The sequence below is a fragment of the Cornus florida genome, unplaced genomic scaffold (assembly GCF_030987335.1).
Source record: "Cornus florida cultivar Cherokee Brave unplaced genomic scaffold, ASM3098733v1 CherokeeBrave_3.0.0_Hap2_Chr11, whole genome shotgun sequence".
NCBI lineage: Eukaryota > Viridiplantae > Streptophyta > Magnoliopsida > Cornales > Cornaceae > Cornus > Cornus florida.
In genome coordinates, this window is record NW_026775581.1 from 78,013,994 (window position 1) to 78,037,580 (window position 23,587).

General features: G+C 31.7%; 1 protein-coding gene and 1 long non-coding RNA gene across 2 annotated transcripts; both read right to left on the reverse strand.

The window, feature by feature from the left end:
- Positions 1-11,021: 11,021 nt before the first annotated feature.
- On the reverse strand, positions 11,022-12,364 carry LOC132285552 (uncharacterized). Its single transcript, XR_009472571.1, has 3 exons — positions 11,941-12,364; positions 11,593-11,694; positions 11,022-11,479 (listed from the first exon to the last, which is right to left on the reverse strand). It is a non-coding gene; the product is annotated as an uncharacterized LOC132285552 (long non-coding RNA).
- A 2,022-nt stretch (positions 12,365-14,386) lies between these two features.
- LOC132281350 (uncharacterized) lies at positions 14,387-14,896 on the reverse strand. Its single transcript, XM_059783063.1, has 2 exons — positions 14,839-14,896; positions 14,387-14,697 (listed from the first exon to the last, which is right to left on the reverse strand). Exons 1-2 carry the CDS (start codon positions 14,894-14,896, stop codon positions 14,387-14,389), a joined length of 369 nt encoding a protein of 122 aa, XP_059639046.1.
- Between the last annotated feature and the right edge of the window lie 8,691 nt (positions 14,897-23,587).

Consider the following 23,587-nt stretch of genomic DNA (forward strand, 5'->3'; position numbering starts at 1 on the left):
ATAGCATACTCAGTTAATAAATTAAGTAGATATACAAGTAATCCAGGAAAGAACCATTGGACTGCAATAATCAGGGTTCTAAGGTATTTAAGATATACCATAAGTTATGGATTACATTATTCTAGATATCTAGTAGTACTTGAAGGATACAGTGATGCTAATTGGATATCAGATACAAAGGATTCTAAATCCACAAGTGGCTATGTCTTTACTATTGGAGGAGGTACCATATCTTAGAAATTTTCAAAACAAACTTGTATTGCTAGATTCACTATGGAATCTGAATTTATTGCTTTGGATAAAGCTAGTGAAGAAGCTGAGTGGCTTCATAATTTCTTAGAAGATATTCCAAATTGGCTTAAACCTGTGCCCTCTATATGTATACATTATGATAATCAATCAGCAATTGGAAGGGCACAAAGTAATATGTATAACGGTAAATCTCGACATATACGTCAACGACATAATACCGTTAGACAATTGCTCTCAAGTGGGATAATCTCAATAGATTATATCAGGTCAAAAGATAATTTAGCGGATCCGTTTACAAAAGGTTTGACAAGAGAGCAAGTGTATAGTTCATCGAGGAGAATGGGATTAAAGCCGAAAGCTAACAAATCATCTTAATGGAAACCCAACCTAGTTGACTAGAGATCCCAAGATCTAGGTTCAAAGGGACAACAGAAATTCTGAATGGCTCACCAGAAGCATTGGGAAGATTTAATCTTCTATCCATTTATATGATGAGACAGTGCTACCTACAGCGTTGAGTACGATAAGCTATGTTTTTAATGACTCTTATACCTTGAAAATTCAAGTGGGGTATAATAGGATACTCTTAATAAGAAGTCACCTATATGAATGTGAAGTGGGGCTGCTTCTATGAGAACCTCTAAGGCTAAGTTTTCTAAAGCGCTCATGAAATACCAGAAGTTGTTTAGGGCCATATGAACACAACCGTAAGAACCGACTTTGTGCGGGAATGAACTGTGTGTTTGCTATTGTCTTGGTTTACATCAACGGCTGAACAGTTCAAGACATCATGTTCACTAGTTAGCCAGTAAATCTGATAGTAATACACTAGGGAAGGTTCAAGGCCAAAAGCTACCTATCCCGATGCAATAACTTTCCAATAGTACTCTTTCTAGTGTCTGTATCTTCTTCATTTACATTTTTTGCAAATTTCCATTCATATGAGGGATTGTTGGAAATGGGGGCATTAAAAAACATAAACTTTGGATAAGATTTGGAAAAGATTCAACTAAGAATTTTTTGTGGATCTCTAGACGAGCGTGTTTCTCTCCGCAAGGAGATAAACGTGGTATATTTACTTTCTCAAATCCGTTTTCCGGTGAATGAGAAATTAGCTCCAAAGTGTGGTGTTTTGATAAGCCTAAATAGGTATGCAAATGTGGGAAGTGTTTGTCCCACGTGGAAAAAATGTTGAAACCAATTGAAATTTAAATAAGCCAAATTTGGCCTTGGGCTTGGGCCAAATTGTAAAATCCGATTATTGCTTTTACTAAATGGATTTTTGGATTGCGCCTTTATTTTTGAGCTAGGCTTATTTAAATGGGTCATTGGTTTTTTAATTTAATTTAAAAGTTAGTTTTTTTTTAAAGGGTTGCATCTATTTTCCAAAGAGTTACATCTATTTCTAAAGGGATGCAACTTGTGAAGAACCAACTTGACCCATGGTTGCACCCATACCCAAAAAGGCACTTTGTTTCATATAAATACCCCCATTTGGGGTCATTTACAATCACACCAAATTCAGAGAATTCTTCTCTTCTATTGAATTTTCTTCTTCCTCCTTCTCTCTTTACTCTGTGGGTTCGAGCCTTAGTATTTGGGTTCGAGCCTTAGTCAGTCACTCCGAGTCCGAGTTCGAGTCAGAGAGTAGTACTACACTGAGTCGGTTCGCCTATTCCTTTGGTTTGCAGTTGTAATACCCCGATATTTTTAAAGGACTTATTAATTAGGATTAATTATTTTATTTTATTTTTCAATGATTTATTTTATTTTATTGAGTGCTAGATTAATTATCTTATTTTAATTAAGTTATATTTCGTGATTATGTATGATGATTGATTCTTTGTGTGTTTAATTATTGATTGAATTGTTGGCATGTTGATGTTTTTGGTATAATGTGACTTAGTTGTACATTCTTAAGTGTTTTTTTAAATTATTTTATTTATTTAAATTAATTGTACTGGGTTTAAGGGAAATTGGACTAAAGGATATGGTCTTGGGCTTGAATGAAACTTTATTGGGTTAATTAATTAAGCCCATGGTTTTGTGATTATTTAATCATTTTGGTATAATTATAACTAGATATTTAATTATATATAAATATAATTAATTAATTAATGTTATAGAAGGACATATATAGGATATATGATTTAATTAACCAATAGTTAATTACGGAAGATATATATATATAGGTGATATAATATATGTTTATATATATTATATTATTTAAAAAATAATAATTATTATTTTTATTTGGTAATCCTAGTGGGAATAGGATTAGGGTAATTAATGTGTATAAATATAGATATAAGGTTTTATTGTTAAAAATTTTACACGTTAGAAAAAATAAGAGAGATAGAGAGAGAAGAAGAATGGAAAGCTGACAAAGAGCAGACCGGATCTGAGAAAGGGGATGCCGAAATTGGAAAAGACAATCAAAGATTGAAGCGTCGGTTTCGTTTCGAAACCATCAGGCAAGCTATTTTCTAACTCTCCTCTTAGGACCCATAAGTTTATCACCTTGAGTATCATAATTTTAAATTAAATTTACTGATTAAATCATAGTTAGATTAGAATAATAATAAATAAAACATAAATTATTGAATTTGATTTGTGGATTTATTGGATTTTAATGGTGTACGTATGTGTTGTATATTTTTTTAAAATCAAGATATAGGTGAATTTGTGACCTAAGAGGTTTAATTAGGGTTTCTATATGTTCTGGTATTTTTCAGAAATTTTCTGGTATTTTTTTTATATTTTTTTTGGAATTAATTAGGTTGATTTTTTTTTTTATATTAAATTATGTGGAAATTTACATTATATATATATATATATATATATATATATATATAATATGGTTTATATATATATATATACACGCTGGGGAATTCGGCGCCTCTAATAAGAGGTGTTCTACTATGCGGCGCGACATACAATGCTACAGTGCGCTTTAAATCAAGACCTTAGGATGGTCTTGATAATCAAGAGAAGATTCAGTGTGGTGCAATGCATGGAGTGAGGGTGCGGATGATGATCTGAGCCGCTGGGTGAAGTGGTTGAGTGCACAATAATCCAGTGCATAGCAGCGCATGGAGATCGGATGCGCGGATGCATCTAGACCGTAGATGAGTTCTGGTCAACAGAAATTTATCCACATTGGGTGAGTGCACCAGAACACAAAAGAACAGCCAGTTAGAAGATGCCACGTCAGCAAGAGGAATAATCAGGTGTATGGACAGCGCGTGAGAGCGCGTGGGGGCGCGTGAGGCCACGTGGCTATTTGTGGTTGCACGTGGAAGCGCGTGCAGCAAGTGTAGGAACATTTGGCGGCACATGGGGGCGCGTGTGGACGTGTTTGGGGATCCAGAAAATTACTGTGGAGTTCGGTAATGTCTCAGAGTTGATTTCAAGTTTATAAATGTTGAAATTAATTACTAGGGGATGTGTTTTAGGTTTTTGAGGGTTATAGGATGCTACTACGATAACTAGTTGCATTTAACTAGCGTAATTATAATTAATTAATATATTAGTTATGGAAGGAACTTTACATACATATATATATTTATTTTACATATGTATATATATGAATTAACTAATATGTGATTGGTTTGGAGGGAAATATATATACATATATATATATATATGTATTGATATATATGTATATGTTGTAAATAATTAAGAATTATTATGGAAGGTAATATACACATATATATTGTGTGATATATGTGTATGTATATATATATCATTTAAGATGATTAATATTATCATTCTTATTTGGTATATCTTGATAAGTTGATTATTAAATTAATGATATGCGTAGAATATGCATGAGATGGCTATGTATGATTTAGCGTATGGTTAAGTTTAAAATTGATTCATGGTTAAAGTGTAGGCATGGATGAATTGCCAAAGGGTTAAATATATTACCTAAATATTTGTATTAATAGAATACATACATGGAAAGTATGGATGAGTTACTAATTTAAAGGATAAATAATTATACTTGTGGAGGCATGGTTGAATTGCCAATGTATAAATAAACATACTTAAGTAGGCATGGTTGAGTTGCCGATATATAAATAAATATATTTATAATGGCATGGCTGATTTGCCAAAGTGTAATTATATTGTTGTGTGTTTGATGATTAAAATATATCATCTATGGTCACTGTTTGTGTAAGTTGGATTAGGATTAGATATTCTTAAAATAGAATAGTCTAGTACTTACATGTTAGTGTATTATTTTATACATATTAATAAAATAATACTGGTAATGATACGGATGATTTGTCAAAGTCTAGATATTGACTGTGTGATTTAAATACTTAAAAATCATTACTGGTTTTGGAATTAAATATAATGTTTTTATAATTATATTTTATGGTTTAAATTATTAAATTACTGTCTATGATGGAGTTAGGGTTAGAAGAGTTTCTTTAAAAGAAATTGTGGATTGGACTAGGTATGATTATTAATTAATCATTGATAATGGGTTTGGAATTAATGTACTTTGTAATAGTTGTGATAGTTATATTGTATATAATTATGTACATTAAAGATAAAGACTTTATTAGGTTTGGTTTTGATCATAGATGATCTATTTATTAGTTTTCAGAGGTGTGGTAGAGAGAACTTGCTCGTAGGGTTTAACCCGCGATTTATTTTTAAGGTTAGTAGAAGTTCAAGTCTCAAGGTTGAGGATCCGCAGCTGGAGGACTTATTCATTCTTTCTTTTTATTTCAATGTTGGATATTTTCTTATTGTAGATAATGGATTTTATTTAGAGACTATTGGAGTATTGGATTATATTATCAGGGGTCCGTAACTTACGGGATTCCCAAGTTGTAACTTTTGGAGTTATTAATGGAATTTTTATTTAATAGATTTTTCTTCAGCGAATTATTTATTCTTTTTATTTCTTTTTGTACTACGTGCTTGTTTGAAATACTTTAATTGTTTTGATATCCCCAGATTTTGTGCGCGGACTTGATCAACCCGTGTTCCGAAATCAGGGGGTATCACAGTTGGTATCAGAGCACTCCAGGTTCAAGTGTCCTTAGGGTGTCTTTCGTTGTGTGACTTCCGCGTTGTGTATTCTTTTACTTAGAGCTTAAGTTTATGATTCATTTTATTCTATATTCGGTTCATTAGTGCGTCCTAAAATTAAATCGTTTAGTCTTGTCAATAAATGGTAGGACATCGATTTGGAAGGTATTTGAGGAGGTAAAAGCGTAGGTGCCAGGATTGTATGCTAAATTAGTATGAAGGGAGACGATCTTTTATCGTGGAAACTGATTTAATGGCATATACCATGAAAGTCGATAGTTTGTGTTCACACAATAAACACATGTGCAAGATAGAGTAGATAACTGAATTGTGGAAAGTTATTACTTATACACTCAGTGTTGTTCAGGGAGGATGAATGTAGTTGCAGAATTGGTTTTTAAGTTATGTTTTGAGGATTGGGGTGTTCCAAAGTTATTTAAATCAAATTAGGTGATTTAAATGGTTGAAATCGATTGGTTAAAATCTCAGAATGCATAATATACATTAATATGCTAAGGACTTGAACCATATGGAATTTTAATTAACTTACATGTTGTGAATGAATGATTTATTTGCTTAATATTATTCTAGAAATTTCAATCTTTATTTATGTGATTTTAATCATGCATTGGCATATAGTATAATCATGTATTTATCGGATTTTTATTATAATTACTTCTGGATTATGTGATGTATAATTATATAGGTTGCATGAAGTATGGGTTTTATGGATTGATGCACCATTAAAATAATATGGAGGTATTTTAGGGACGGATTAACGGAATAGTTAAGTCCTACCTATTTATTTATGGATGGTATGGTTTAATGCACCGGTATGGGATGGTGGCATTTCAAGAACGGATTAACCAAAAAAGTTAAGTCGTACCTATATATTTTTAAGGGAACGGATTAACCATAGAGTTAAGTCCTATTTATTCATATCAGGTCGACGGAATAGTTGGATGGCATGCCATTGAAATAATATGGTTGGATAGTTTACTTTTATGTTTGGATATAACGGATTATATATATATGTGCTACGATATGAGCTTGAGTCTTAGGATTAGTGGTTAGGATGGAGGCGTATATTGCCGATTGAGATGGGTAACTAGATTTAAGATTATGTGGGCCTTGGTAGAAGGTGGACTCGTGACCACCTTTGTGTGCGTTTTAATGAGATACCCGCTATCCGGTTGAGACTGCTTTAGTCCAGTGAGAGTCTCTAGTGTGCTATTATATTTATCAATTATATAAATATGGAATTAGCTAATTGTGAGATGTGACTGCTAATTATGAATATGTGTGGATGGGTTAATTTTCACACGGACAAAAGGAATGATGAAATTTGAAATTAAATAATCAAAGTTTTCATTTCATAGATTCGTGAATTTCGAGGACAAAATTCCTTTTGTTAGGGGGGAAGAATGTAATCCCCTGATATTTTTAAAGGATTTATTAATTAGGATTAATTATTTTATTTTATTTTCTTTTTCAATGATTTATTTTATTTTATTGAGTGCTTAATTAATTATCCTATTTTAATTAAGTTATATTTCGTGATTATGTATGATGATTGATTCTTTGTGTGTTTAATTATTGATTGAATTGTTGGCATGTTGATGTTATTGGTATAATGTGACTTAGTTGTACATTCTTAAGTGTTTTTTTTTAATTATTTTATTTATTTAAATTAATTGTACTGGGTTTAAGGGAAATTGGACCAAAGGATATGGTCTTAGGCTTGAATGAAACTTTATTGGGTTAATTAATTAAGCCCATGGTTTTGTGATTATTTAATCATTTTGGTATAATTATAACTAGATATTTAATTATATATAAATATAATTAATTAATTAATGTTATAGAAGGACATATATAGGATATATGATTTAATTAACCAATAGTTAATTATGGAAGATATATATATATATATATATATATATATATATATATATATATATGTGTGTGTGTGTGTGTGTGTGTGTGTGTGTGTGTGATATAATATATGTTTATATATATTATATTATTTAAAAGATAATTATTATTATTTTTATTTGGTAATCCTAGTGGGAATAGGATTAGGGTAATTAATGTGTATAAATATAGATATGAGGTTTTATTGTTATAAATTTTACACGTTAGAAAAAATAAGAGAGATAGATAGAGAAGAAAAAGGATGCTGAAATCTGAGAAAGAGGATGCTGAAATCTGAAAAAACAATCAAAGATTGAAGCGTCGGTTTCGTTTCGAAACCTTCAGGCAAGCTATTTTCTAACTCTTGTCTTAGGACCAATAAGTTTATCACCTTGAGTATCATAATTTTAAATTAAATTTACTGATTAAATCATAGTTATATTAGAATAATAATAAATAAATAAATAAACATAAATTATTATATTTGATTTGTGGATTTATTGGATTTTAATGGTGTACGTATGTGTTGTATATTTTTTTAAAATTAAGGTATAGGTGAATTTGTGACCCAAGAGGTTTAATTAGGGTTTCTATATGTTCTGGTATTTTTCTGAAATTTTCTGGTATATTTTTTATATTTTCTGGAATTAATTAGGTTGATTTTTTTATATTAAATTATGTGGAAATTTACATTATATATATATATATATACACGCTGGGGAATTCGGCGCCTCTAATAAGAGGTGTTCTAATGTGCGGCGCGGCATACAGCGCTACAATGCGCTTTAAATCAGGACCTTAGGATGGTCCTGATAATCAAGAGAAGATTCAGTGTGGTGCAATGCATGGAGTGAGGGTGCGGATGATGATCTGAGCCGCTGGGTGAAGTGGTTGAGTGCACAATAATCCAGTGCATCGCGGCGCATGGAGATCGGATGCGCGGATGCATCTAGACCTTTGACGAGGTTTGGTCAACAGAAATTGATCCACTGTGGGTGAGTGCACCAGAACACAAAAGAATAGCCAATTAGAAGATGCCACGTCAGCAAGAGGAATAATTAGGTACGTAGACAGCGCGTGGGGGCGTGTGAGGCCACGTGGCTATTTATGGTTACACGTGGAAGCGCGTGCAGCAAGTGTAGGAACATTTGGCGGCACATGGGGGCGCGTGTGGACGTGTTTGGGGATCCAGAAAATTACTGTGGAGTTCGGCAATGTCTCAGAGTTGATTTCAAGTTTATAAATGTTGAAATTAATTACTAGGGGATGTGTTTTAGGTTTTTGAGGGTTATAGGATGCTACTACGATAACTAGTTGCATTTAACTAGCGTAATTATAATTAATTAATATATTAGTTATGGAAGGAACTTTACATACATATATATATTTATTTTACATATGTATATATATGAATTAACTAATATGTGATTGGTTTGGAGGGAAATATATATACATACATATATATATATATATATATATATATATATATGTATTGATATATATGTATATGTTGTAAATAATTAAGAATTATTATGGAAGGTAATATACACATATATATTGTGTGATATATGTGTTTGTATATATATATCATTTAAGATGATTAATATTATCATTCTTATTTGGTATATCTTGATAGGTTGATTATTAAATTAATGATATGCGTAGAATATGCATGAGATGGCTATGTATGATTTAGCGTATGGTTAAGTTTAAAATTGATTCATGGTTAAAGTGTAGGCATGGATGAATTGCCAAAGGGTTAAATATATTACCTAAATATTTGTATTAATATAATACATACATGGAAAGCATGGATGAGTTGCTAATTAAAAGTATAAATAATTATACTTGTGGAGGCATGGTAGAATTGCCAATGTATAAATAAACATACTTAAGGAGGCATGGTTGAGTTGCCGATATATAAATAAATATATTTATAATGGCATGACTGATTTGCCAAAGTGTAATTATATTGTTGTGTATTTGATGATTAAAATATATCATCTATGGTTACTGTTTGTGTAAGTTGGATTAGGATTAGATATTCTTAAAGTAAAATAGTTTAGTACTTACATGTTAGTATATTATTTTATACATATTAATAAAATAATACTGGTAGTGACACGGATGATTTGTCAAAGTCTAGATATTGACTGTGTGATTTAAATACTTAAAAATCATTATTGGTTTTGGAATTAAATATAATGTTCTTATAATTATATTTTATGGTTTAAATTATTAAATTGCTGTCTATGATGGAGTTAGGGTTAGAGGAGTTTCTTTAAAAGAAATTGTAAATTGGACTAGGTATGATTATTAATTAATCATTGATAATGGGTTTGGAATTAATGAACTTGGTAATAGTTGTGATAGTTATATTGTATATAATTATGTACATTAAAGATAAAGACTTTATTAGGTTTGGTTTTGATCATAAATGATCTATTTATTGGTTTTAAAAGGTCTGGTAGGGAGAACTTGCTCTTAGGGTTTAACCCGCGATTTATTTTTCAGGTTATTAGAAATTCAAGTCTCAAGGTTAAGGATCCGCAGCTGGAGGACTTATCCATTCTTTCTTCTTATTTCAATGTTGGATATTTTCTTATTGTAGATAATGGATTTTATTTTGAGACCATTGGAGTATTGGATTATGTTATCAGGGGTCCTTGACTTACGGGATTCCCGAGTTGTAACTTTTGGAGTTATTAATGGAATTTTTATTTAATAGATTTTCCTTCAGCGAATTATTTATTCTTTTTATTTCTTTTTGTACTATGTGCTTGTTTGAAATACTTTAATTCTTTTAATATCCCCTGATTTTGTGCGCGGACTTGATCAACCCGTGTTCCGAAATTAGGGGGTATCACAGCAATGCTACTACCGAAGGAAAACAAGTCGTTGTATCCTGTGAGATAGACGCCATTGAGTCCGTCAGCACCATAGCGAGACAAATCTGTCTTAAGGACATAGAATCAAATTCTAACCTCGACTTTTAATCATGTTCTTTTATTTTATAGGTTTTATTTTATTATATTAAACTATATATTATAACAAATTATATATATATATATATATATAGATTATTATAATAATTATATATATATATATATATATATATATATACACACATTATATTTTCATATAATATTTAAATAAATAATACTATAGTATATGGTATAGTTAGACCATATTTTGGACAACACCTTCCACGGCAGTCACCTTCAACTATGCTTGGGATTCTCCCTATGTTTTTACGCCTTTGGGGTCCGGAATTTTGTGTAATGTGCCCTGATTAAAGACCAAGGGTTGTTTTTATGAGTATCAGAACAGTTGTTGTCTTGCATTAGACGATCTTTAAACCTCAAACATGTGATACTTAGGGATGTTCGATACTATGTGCAATGCCGCAAGAACACTAATTCTTGGAATAAATTGGTCAATGTATTCAATATATATCTGAGAACTTTTGGCCTTCACATAAATTTCTTATGTATTTATATAAAGATCACTATTTGATGCATTGTTGCTAAGTCAAAGTGTAAGCCACGTCAGAATTAAAAAAGAAAGAGTCATATCACTATTTGAGCTGGACAATATTTTGCCAAATGCAAACTCATGGTCCCAAGCATATGTGAAGCTGACCGAATTATGTGCATATATAGGATTAGAATTCTAATAACGTATCTTAGAATTCTCCTGGAGTACTTACTTTTCTCCCTCTTTACCCAACCTACAACATTATACAACATACTTTGAAATTTTACAATGATTTCTAACTCCAACACAATTCTTAATAAATGTTGACAGAAACTAAGAATTATGCATTGGTGCGTAATGCTTGAGATTAACAACCAATCCACAAAAATTGTTTAAACTTAATAGTGAGATAAGCTAACTATGAAGGTACATAAAAAAATTACAGATCCTCGAATGCTTATGATTTCAATCAAAGAGACAAGTGAGCTTGAGATGATTCGGAAAGGAAAATTAAATTTAAAATTCCTTTAGGAGTAAAAACTTTCAATCAAATACCCCATATGTTGAAGGATGGTTTCAGATTATTATCAATTTCCTAATATGGGTGTGAAATAGTATCAATCTACAAAATCGTAGCTTTATAGAAAATTGAAATAACTGTCTAGTAAATCACCCTCCCACATAAATCATTGGTTTTGTGTACTCTCACATTTTTGAAGGCTTGGGAAAACTGTCATGAGTAAATTTCCAAGGCACGCTGAGACTGCCCTTAATCTTCATTGCACCCCTGCATCCATCAGTGTATCACAAAAACATCAAAACATTATTTTTTGGTACTTTATTTGTAAAGTATGAAAAATAAAAGATTTGAAAAAGACTAATATGAAAAGAGAACGAGACCTCATGAAAGCAATCTGGGGGTTCAACTTGCCAATGGAGACCTTAACAAATCTTCATCCTTGAAAGAAAAGGTGGCATCAGGTTTTTCACTTTCATATATACCTAAAATTCTCCAAAAAAATCAATAAAATAATTACACAAATAATCAAAGAATCGCATCAATTGACGCATTCTAGCTAAATGCGAGAACGCATAGTAACAATATATACATACATATATATATATATATATATAGCTGTAAAATGCACTGGACTGATGAGAGGGTTTGAGGCTTGCTTGATTATCGAAATTGATTCAGAATTGAGATAAAATTAAGAATGAAATAGAGAATAAATGAGAAACCCTTACCTTTGCTCAGGAGTTTCATTTGGTCCATGAGGTCGTCAGACTTGAGCTGAGCATCGTCCATGGCTGGTAAATTGGGCTTTGGTTGTTGAGTGACTATGCGAATGAGTAGATGATTATTGCTGGAACAGACCATGAATTCAGCTATATGTTGTTGAAGATGAAAACCCTAAATCAAATATTTGGTTCTCGTATTCTTGTGCCATACAATCTAAATCGCATCTGAGAGAAAAATAATGTTGAACCTGAGAACCCTAAATCAAATATTTGGATCTGCTATACTTATTTATCTGTGCTATAAAATCTAAAATTATTGGGTTATTTGGCTAATGGCTGGGTGTCAAGGCGAGAGAAATTCAGATCTAATCATTTTGAAATAGAGAGGATTTTAGATTGAGACAGTCTTCTCCACGTCGCATCTAAAAAACAAAAAATAATTGTATATTAAATACGTATATACGTAATAACTTGGGGTATAGAGCTAGTTTAACCGTGGTTAAGGTAAAAAGGAAAAAGTAGACAAAAGAACGAATGTAGACATGGCAAGTTTTGGACCGCTTATTAATTTCGACGACTGCGTTTTGATTGCACCGCATGGGACCGCAGGAATACCTACAGCAGGGGATTCACGCCCTATAGGATTAGATCTGTTTACACGGGCATTCGTTCTTATTTTTTATCTTTACTCTGGTAGACTCTTGATAGGGTTTCAGATTGCGCTAGAGTTCCTGTAGTAGAAAGAAATTAATCAAAAACATAATTTTTTTATATACCTAGAAAAGTATATATATATTTTTTGTTTTTGGTTGAAATGGGTAATATCTATATATACCTTTGCTCACGAGGCTGAGAAAGAAAACTACACAAAGTAACTTGATTATGCCTGCCATTGAGGACCACTGCAAATACTATACAGATTTTTTGTGAAGAGAATAGCAAGAACTTGTTCTATTTATAATGACAAGAACTTATCATTTTCGGTAGTGAAATAATTCTTAATTAAAGAAAAATTATTAGATGGCCAACTAGGAAAAGTGGACCAAATAATAAGATATTTTGAGAAAATTTGAACATGATGATTGTACTTGACCACCAATGTAATATTCTAACAAGACATTACTATTTTCATTTATTAGTTTTACCTTCTTAAACACAATTTTTTTTTATATTGGCAATAAATAGAATCTTTATGGTGAGAGCAAATTACCCTTGGAAAATTATGCAAGCTCTGACATTAATGATTGTGCAACTCACTATGTGTGATCATAATCCAGCGGACAGGAGGGTGAGAATTAAAGAAATAAATGCCATGTTTTAGAGAAAATGTAATTTTTGACCGAAAAAATACTCAATTATTTATACAAAACAAAATAAATAAATAAATAAGTTAAGACCTTCATTTATTGTTGGTGTAACTTGTGAGGTAAAAAAAAAAAAATCATCAAAAGAAGAATAATATGGTTTATAATAATATTAGATTACCAACAATTTTTGGATTATAATGGTAAGGCTTAAAAGCATGGATTGAACTTATACTAATATCCTTCTATAGATTCTACTCTATGAATGCCTGTCCATCTTTTCTTTTTCCCAACATTTGAGCAACATTGTATATATGTATATGAACCCGACCAATTTGGCCAAAGTCTAAATCAAAATCCAAAGTGTCATAAAAAAAAATCAAAATCCAATACATAGTTTTATCCATCTAGCTAGGTATATAGAGATAGAGGTAGGTGTTTGAGCGCGCATAGAACTTTGTTTATGTTGGAACATATCTGTAAAAAAATATATGTATATTAATAAAAGAAGTAAAATAAAATAAAAGAGTAAATTACCGTTTTAACCCTACTCAGAATAGGTTAAAATATGTTTGGACCATCATCCATGAATTGAAAAGGTTACCCTGACCTTCCTATATTACAATAATCTTTCTTTCACGGAAGTTACTAAATTGGATATATGGAAATGAAATAAATCCAATTTATAGGAATGAAATAACATAACGGATATTTTGCAAAATCAAAATAATTGCAAACATCCTTGAAAGACTAAAGACGGTGAAGCTTCAAATTCTGCCAATATGATATGGATTATACAGGATGGTTTTGATTCATGGACATAACATCTGGTTTCCAATTTGAATTTGAATTTGGATTTGGATGCCAGTTATAACATGAATCAAATCTCTCAAGCTTCATTACATCCTTTGTTCTCCACTTCGTTTCACCATACATTGTCAATGGGTGTCTTGGTTTCTTTACATTAATGCCAGCCATCATACTCATACATACCAAAATATATGAGTGTATATATATATATAATCCATAACACAAGATAATAGGAATCTCTTTTATTACCAAAAAAAGGAGCTACATGATTAAGCTTTTATAGCCACCATATTTTTTGCCAAATGAAAAGGAATCAAACCGTACCCCAAAAAATTTCTTCAAGAACAATTCTCTTGGGATGTTATTTTGCCAAATGCAAAAGCATTATCCCAAGCATATGTGAAGTTGACCGAAGTATGTCCATGTATAGGATATCCATTGTTGATGACACAAGTGTCCCCAGATTTGGCAAAAATATTAGGGTCGACTTGCTCTACGGTTTGAAATCCAGCACAAAGTATTTTGGCATCTGACTGAGTACAGAGGCATTCGTTGGCAATTATCACTCTCCACTCTGGCTTGTTACTTATGTGAACTCCAGTCGCAACTTGTTTGAGTGTCAGCGTTCCCGGGTAGCATTGGAGAGTTCCTGTAATATAAAAAAATTCATCAAAAACATAAGAAAATTTGTAAAGTTGGCTACACTGTACGCTGAACTAATTTACCTTTATATACCTAGAAAAGTAAAAATAGATCTATATATATATATATATATATATATATATATTACCTTTGCTCATGAGGCTGAGAAAGAAAACTACACAAACTAACTTGATTATGCCTGCCATTTATTGAGGACCGGTACTACTGCAAGTACTTTACAGATTTTTTGTGGAGAGAAGCGTAAGAACTTGTTCTATTTATAATGACAAGAAACTTATTTTTTTGGTAGTTAAAGTAACTCTTAATTAAAGAAAATTATTAGAGAGTCTGGACTCTGGACACCCGGTACATTTCAATTAAAACACTCCAATTTAAGAAGTGGACCAAATAATAAGGTAATACGAGGGAACTTGAATGTAATCTTTTAACAAGAAATTATTATATTTATTGATTTGTAATTGCTCTTATGATTTCTTAATGTAATCTTTTAAGAAGAAATTATTATATTTATTGTTATGTAATTACTTCTATGGTTTTAGTCTCTTTTGAGAAACTGTGACTATTCTTTAAAAAAAACAATCTTTTTGACACCTTTTTTTTTTAATTAATGTAATTATTTCACACGTGACAATTCTGTCTTGTTAAACATTATTTATTGAGACATCTTCATTATTTTTTAATTACTATAATTATTTCACATGTGACAATTTTGTCTTCTTAAACATTATTTATTGAGACATCTTCAAGTTTCTTGATCCATGTGTTCTTTCTCGATCCTCTCAAACAGAGAATTAATGGATGATTAAGGAAAGGAAATTAAGCAGTACTGATAGGGACCGAAATCCTCTCAGGCGCAATAGAACGTATGTCTCAGCCGGTAAGTAAATTAGAAAAGTAAAAATACATAACCTAAAAAAAAATTTTAAAAAAAAAACTTTTGTATATACATACACACATACATACGGGACCAAATCAAAATCATACTAACTTCTTACTCTTTTTTTTTTCTCTCTCTGTAATCTCTCTCTACACAAACATTTCCCTAACCTACAACTTCTTGTATATCCCAACTTTCCCTGACCTATATCCCAACTTTCACCTTACCAACATCTCACTTATTGTACAAATACATAGACATATCTTAGTACAAATTGTATATCACAACATTTTCCTACCCTATATTCCAACTTTTCCCTTATCTACATCCCAACTTTTTCCTTACTAACATCACATTATTCATCTCTTTATCTTGTTTGGGATGTACATTAGAAAAATGTTGGGATGCTAGTAAGGAGAAAGTTGAGATGTACATTAAGAAAATGTTGTGATGCTAGATTAACGTTCCAACATTTTCTTAACATGTATCCCAAACAAGAGAAAGAGATGGTTGGGATGTTGTTAAGGAGAAAGTTAGGATGTATATATATATATATATATATATATCTATAAAGTTTTGTCATTCTCGAATGAAGTTATCCAATTTCAGAATCGTGGCGATCGTCTTCCCACCAATCAATTGCAAAACCATAGTTATCTAGTTATCTAATTTGAGAACCATGGAGATCTTCTTTCCATCAATGATTAGCAAAATCAGAGATATAACACTAACAACAAATGATTCAAACATATATACCCTGAATCAATTAATCGCTACCAAACCAGAGATTTTGATAAGATAATGCTAAAAATTTAGGGTTTTGAGAGGGAAGAAAAAAAAAATGTGTCATCTGCTAAAATTTGGTAGTTTGTATAAACGATTATACTTGCAGTATGCAGTAACAAATTTTAACCCATCCCCACTTATGCGATGTGGCGCTACTAGAACCGTAGGTTAGTCACCGGCTGTGACATATTCCCTAGAGAGGATTTTTATCTGTACTGATAGGAAGATTTGTGATACCTATTTGTAGTGAGTCGTGAATGAAAGAGTTTAATTTCTTGTTGGTCAAGCAACGAAAACACGCATAATGTATATTTTGGTAGCACTTTCTAATTATATTTAAAAAAGTGTGTTAATAATCTTTTTTATTTTTTTAACATTCTAGAAACACCTTTGTTTACCAAAATGGTATTTATGTACCATATACTATAATATTACTATTTAAATATTATTAAAAATATAATATATATATATATATAATAATTATTATTATAAATAATATATATACATATATATAATTTTCTAGTATAATAAAACCGAATTATAAACGAACCTGTAGCGTCAGTCTCCTAGGATACAACAACCTTTCTTTTGCAAACCGGATAAACTGGTGAAAACCAACTCGGTGAAGTACTCTTTCTTTTACACCGGACTTATTCACACACTAGAACTATATGTATGCAGAGAATGAAAGGGGGGAGAGAGAGAAAATTCAGAAATCTGTAAACAAGATTCTGAATGGTGCACTTTGCAATTGAATTTAGGGGGTATTTATAAACTTGTAAGTGTCTATTCGTCACTAGACACGTCTACTCCAAAGGGTTGCAACCATTCACACTAAACACGTTATTTGCCTTTTTTTTGAGTTACAACTCTTCGTCTCACAACCATCACACTTGAAAGAAGTTGCAACGGTTCACTAGGTTGTATTGGTTAGCCTGCAACAATTCATATAGTCTAACGTTATATATATATATATATATATATATATATATATATATATATATATATATATATATATATATAGACACGTTGCACGTAAGTTTCATTCATATTCCAGCAATCCCCCACTTGAATGAAAATTCGTGTCACTTTCAAATAATGAAAATGCAGACACTAGAGAGAGTATTATTAAAAAGTTACTGTATTAGGATAGGTAGCTTTTGGCCTTGAACCTTCTCTGGTGTATTACTATCGGATTAACTGGCTAACCAATGAATATATGTTTTAAACTGTTCAGTCGTTGATGTAAACTAATACAATAGCAAACACACAGTGCCCTTAAATATATAATTATACAAATAATATTGCAAACTATATAATCTATTATATTAAAATAAAATATTAAAAAATAACAATAGTTTATTATATTTTGATAAAAATAAACTATGTAAATGCAAAATAATATTTGTGTATAGGACCTTAAGGGGGGTGGTTTGATTAATAGTATGGAGGTAAAGTTTCAAAAAAAATTTAGTGAGTTTTACTCTATCTAAATAAACGAAAGTTATTTTAAAAAATTCATTTGTCAACTAACAGTTCCGTGATGATTTTGTCCTCATATAAATCTTTTTGGTAATACTGGCTAGTTATTAAATTCAGAGCTTGGTAATACTGGCTAGTAATTAAATTAAGAGCTTGTGTGTGTGTGTGTGTGAAAATTGTATAGCAAATCTATTGAAGTTTTGAACAAAGAAAATGAGTGCCTCGAGAGCGCGGGCCTAATGGGGAGTTAAGCCCAGGAAAACAAAAGAAACCATGAAGAAACCAAATAGCCCCATAACACGAGGCACAAAAGGCCCAACCCACAAAGAAAACAACCTACTTTGCCTACAAAATATCCACCACATAGGGACTAGTGGGCCTGTGGGGGCAACTATCCCCAAGGAACTTTTATTTATTTATTTTTTGTTTTATATGAAAAATATTTTATATTTGTATAATTGTTCTCTCTAAAATTTTATAGTACACACATATATATATATTATATATATAACTGAAAAAAAAATATATATATATATATATATATAATCATAACACAATTGTAAATATATATAATATATCTATCAATTTATCATTTTCTCACAAAATATGATTTTTTTTCCACTTTCTAAAAAATTATATTTTTTTTCACTTTTCTAAAAAAAAACATTTCATGAAGATATTCTTGATATTTTTTTCCACTTTCTAAAAAATTATATTTTTTTTTCACTTTTCTAAAAAAAAACATTTCATGAAGATATTCTTTCATACTTTTAACTTTACCACAAATAAATAAATTGTTTCCATCACATTTTTAGTCATTAACATTTTTCTTTCTGCAAGACTTAACCCTTTACGATTGTTTCCAAACTTGAATTGTTTTGAAAATTTTGGTATGTCCTGGACCCTGGTCCACATAACTTACATACCAAAATTCCAAAAAACAAATTAATACATACATAAAAGGAAATTAGTATAAGCTCAATTCGTGCTTTTAAGTCTTTACCATTATAATCCAAATGATTTTTCTTTTTTGGTAAGTAGAAGTAATAATTGAAGATTTTTTAGGTCAAAAATCACATTTTCCCTGGGGTATATGCCCCACGTATTTATGTAATTATTTTTTGATTGTACATTCACTTATTTACCTAAACAAAACAAAAATAAATAAATAAATAACAAAGTAAATTCAGTCCATTAAATTCTCAATAGAAGAAGAAGAAGAAATCTGTTGAGATTTTTCTCCAATGGCAATCCTCAAGTTTTTCATCGCAATTCCTTTTAAACCTCATTAACAAAGGTAAGCCATTTTTAACCAAATCACTTTGACTAAGAACTCTTTCTCTCTCTCCACACACACACACACACACCACACACACACAAAGCATATTCATTTTTTTTTTATTATTTTCACATTTTGTATTTGAACTTCTATATTGTTATTGTAGATTTGAGGTGTGAAATTATTATCACTTAAAATTTTATACGTAGAAACTTGACCATCTCCTAATAAATTAATTGCAGGAGTTTGCAAATGTGACGGCACGATATCATAGTAGGTACAGTCCCCACCGGGAGAGAAATACAACGAAAACCAGAATGGAGAGTGACAGTGCTCAATAGCTGCATCTGTCCTCAGATAGATATAGAATTAAATTGCAAGCAATTTCAGACCGATGAAGATGTTGACTCTTCAGTCCTTCTGAGGAACCCTGTAGGTCACCGCCTCTTAAACCTTGGCAACATATTGGGACTGTTGGAAACGGGGGTATTAAAAAATATAAACTTTGGATAAGATTTGAAATAGATTCCGCTAAGAATTTTTTGCGGATCTCTAGACGAGCGCGTTTCTCTCCGCAAGGAGATAAACGTGATATATTTACTTTCTCAAATCTGTTTCTGGGTGAATGAGAAATTAGCTCCAAAGTGTTGTGTTTTAATAAGCCTAAATAAGTATGCAAAATGTGGGAAGTGTTTGTCCCACGTGAAAAAATGTTGAAACCAATTGAAATTTAAATAAGCCAAATTTAGGCTTGGGCTTGGGCCTAATCCTAATTGTAAAATCCAATTATTGCTTTTACTAAATGGATTTTTGGATTAGGCCTTTATTTTTGGGATGGGCTTATTTAAATGGGTGGTTGGTTTTTTTTAATTTAAATTAAAAGTTAGTTTTTTTTTTTTTTAAAGGGTTGCATCTATTTCCACCGGGTTGCATCTATTTTCCAAAGAGTTGCATCTATTTCTAAAGGGATGTAACTTGTGATGAACCAACATGACCCATGGTTACACCCATACCCGAAAAGGCACTTTGCTTCCTATAAATAGCCCCCTTTGGGGTCATTTACAATCACACCAAATTCAAAGAATGCTTCTCTTCTTTTGAATTTTCTTCTTCCTCCTTCTCTCTTTACTCTGTAGGTTCGAGCCTTAGTATTTGGGTTCGAACCTTAGTCAGTCACTCCGAGTCCGAGTTCGAGTCAGAGAGTACTGCACTGAGCCGGTTCGCCGATTCCTTCGGTTTGCAGTGCTACTATCGAAGGAAGACAAGTCGTTGTATCCTGGGAGATAGACGCCACTGAGTCCATTAGCACCATAGCGAGGCGAATCTGTCTTAAGAATATAGAATCAAATTCTAGCCTCGACTTTTAATCAGGTTCTTTTATTTTATAGGTTTTATTTTATTATATTAAACTATATATTATAACAAATTATATATATATATATATATAGATTATTATAATAATTATATATATATATATATACATTATATTTTCGGATAATATTTAAATAAATAATACTATAGTATATGGTATAGTTAAACCATATTTTGGACAACAATCTTAAGACAGATTCTGCTTATACTATAGTTTAATTATTTAAATATTGTTGTTATTTTATTTCTATAAATTTGACTGTGGTCTGTATAGTTAATATATTTTAATCAGACAAATGGCAAGTACAAGTACTACTATGCCTAATGTTTCCGTCAGTCATGGGGAAAAACCCGAAAAATTCAATGGGACGGAGTTTAAAAGGTGGCAACAGAAAATGATGTTCTACCTTACAACTCTGAATCTAAGCAAGTACCTAATTGAGACTACCCCAGTATTAGAAGAGGATGAGACTGACATTACAAAGTTAAGAGCTGTTGAAGCATAGAAGCATGGAGACTTCTATGAAAAAACTACATCCTCAATGGATTGGACAACACTTTATATAATGTGTACAGTTCAATGAATACTGCTAAAGAGCTTTGGGAGTCACTAGACAAAAAGTATAAAACAGAGGATGCTAGCTTAAAGAAGTTCATGGTCGGACAATTTCTGGACTTCAAAATGATAGACTCCAAGACAGTCATGAGCCAAGTGCAGGAGCTCCAGTTGATCCTACATGAGATACATGCTGAGAAGATGACCTTGAGTGAATCCTTTCAAGTAGCTTCAATCATTGAAAAACTGCAACCTACTTGAAAAGATTTCAAAAACGACTTGAAGGATAAGCGCAAGGAAATGGGGATCGAAGACCTGATTGTCTGGCTAAGAATTGAAGAAGATAGCACATCTGAAAAGAAAGCCGTGAATTCTTCAATGGTGTCAAAGGAAAATGTAGTGGAAGCTAGACAGAAGAATAAGAAGAGGAAGTACTCTGGCAAAGGTCCCAGCCAAGGAAACTACAAGAGGTTCACTGGGAAGTGCTTCATAAGCGGCAAGCTAGGACACCGAGCTAAAGATTGTCGTAGCCGCAAAGCACAACACAACCCCAAGAAAAGACCACTGAGGTGCACATAGCTAAGGAAGATAAGTTGATAACTGATGTATCAGGGCTAAATCTTTCAGCTGTGGTTTCAGAAATCAACCTCGTTAGCAACAATAGAGAATGATGGGTGGACACAGGAGCTACTTATCATGTTTGCTCTGAAAATAGGATGTTCACTACCTATGAAGCTATAGATAATGAAGAACAACTCTACATGGGGAACTCTTCTACTGCAAAGGCTGAAGGTGTGATACCCCTCGATTCTAGAGCCACGAGTGATCAAGTCCGAGCACAGATCCGAGGGATACCAGACAATCAATATGTAACCAAGCAAGAATAAAACTGAATTAAGAATAAAATAATTATACGCTGAAAAGAATTCTAATTGTAAAACCTCCAAAATAAAAGTTTTAATATAAATAAACTTTCCAATCCCTACAACTCGGGAATCCATCTAGTGGACCCCTAATATTTCCAACTGGTAAAATATTTACAGAATTAAAATCCAAAACCAAAATAAGAAAGAAAATCCTATGTAGTCGGAAGAGTGAGTGACTGTATCTGCATCACCACGATCAAACCCTAAGCCTGGTACTCATGAACACCTGAAAAATAAAGGTGGGTCAGGCCCACATGCAAGTTCCATCCTACTACAATCCGTACATAAACCCAATACGCAGATACATCCTAGATAGCTCGGCAATATCTACAATAGTCCATAGATATATAAATACATACTATAGGATGCTCACTAGCCTATAACATAGTTCAGCCTGGGTAGAAGGTGACATATAAAACACGCTTTTCAGCGGCCAAGTACCTAGACCTACCAGGGAACATTAGCTATATCTAGCTACTCAACCTTTGCAATATACGCACCCTAACCGTGATCAGGAGACTCAAGCTCGTATCACGGTACCATAAATATATATATAAATTCTTTCCTAATGCAGAAAAATAAACAAACATCCGTTATGTCGTTCAACTGTTTTAGTTGACAGGACATGCATCCATGTAGGATTTAACTATTTTAGTTAATCCCTTCCGTATGTATGAAAGGGGTAGGACTTAGCTTTTTGATCTAATCCATCCCTGATATGTCACCGTCCCATACCGGTACATATAATGCATATGATCCACACATGATACACACTCAAAATGAACATCAAGTATATCCAGAACCAACATAATAGAAATCAGATATAGATAAGCTCCTATCATGCATCCAGTATATGATTATATTCATAGAACCTCCTTTTAAATTGTTAAAATAAGAATAAACAATTTAAACCATCCATTTCCATGTAATTGACAGAACAGAAATTAAGACAGTTCAGCAATTATCCTTTATAACATAATATAATGAATATCAGAATTTTAAACTACACATTATACTAGAATTCCAAAACAACACATCCATACTAGTTCGTTTAAAATGTAAAAATGATGACTAGCATTTACATCCTCCCAAATCCTTTACGGCATGCAAATTTATAATTAAATCTCATGGCATCTATGTAATTCCCCATTATAAATTTCTGGGTCGGATATAATGACACTCCAAATTTTAAGTACATCATATGAAACTTCAAAAGTATTTTATACCAGTTTCATTTAATTTGCTAACACGAAACTAGCAACTAACCTTCCATTACTCCCGACAATATACAACTTATTAGATACGAGTACATGACGTCATAACCAACATTCCTGGAACTGAACTATGCTAAATATATCATGGATATAAATTCTAACAATAATTACAATGTCAGTCCAAATTAAGTTGTCAAAACAACTTAGCAAAACAAGCATTCCTCCTTCCTTGACAGTAGGCCTATCATAAGCTTATGTTTTATGACATACATTTAGGTTTAGCACCTTAGCATAAACCAACTATTTGAAGGCTTTAACAAGTTAATTTTAATCATTTAAAACCCCCCATCACTTTCCAGTAATTACCTTTAAGCCCCTGACCTTC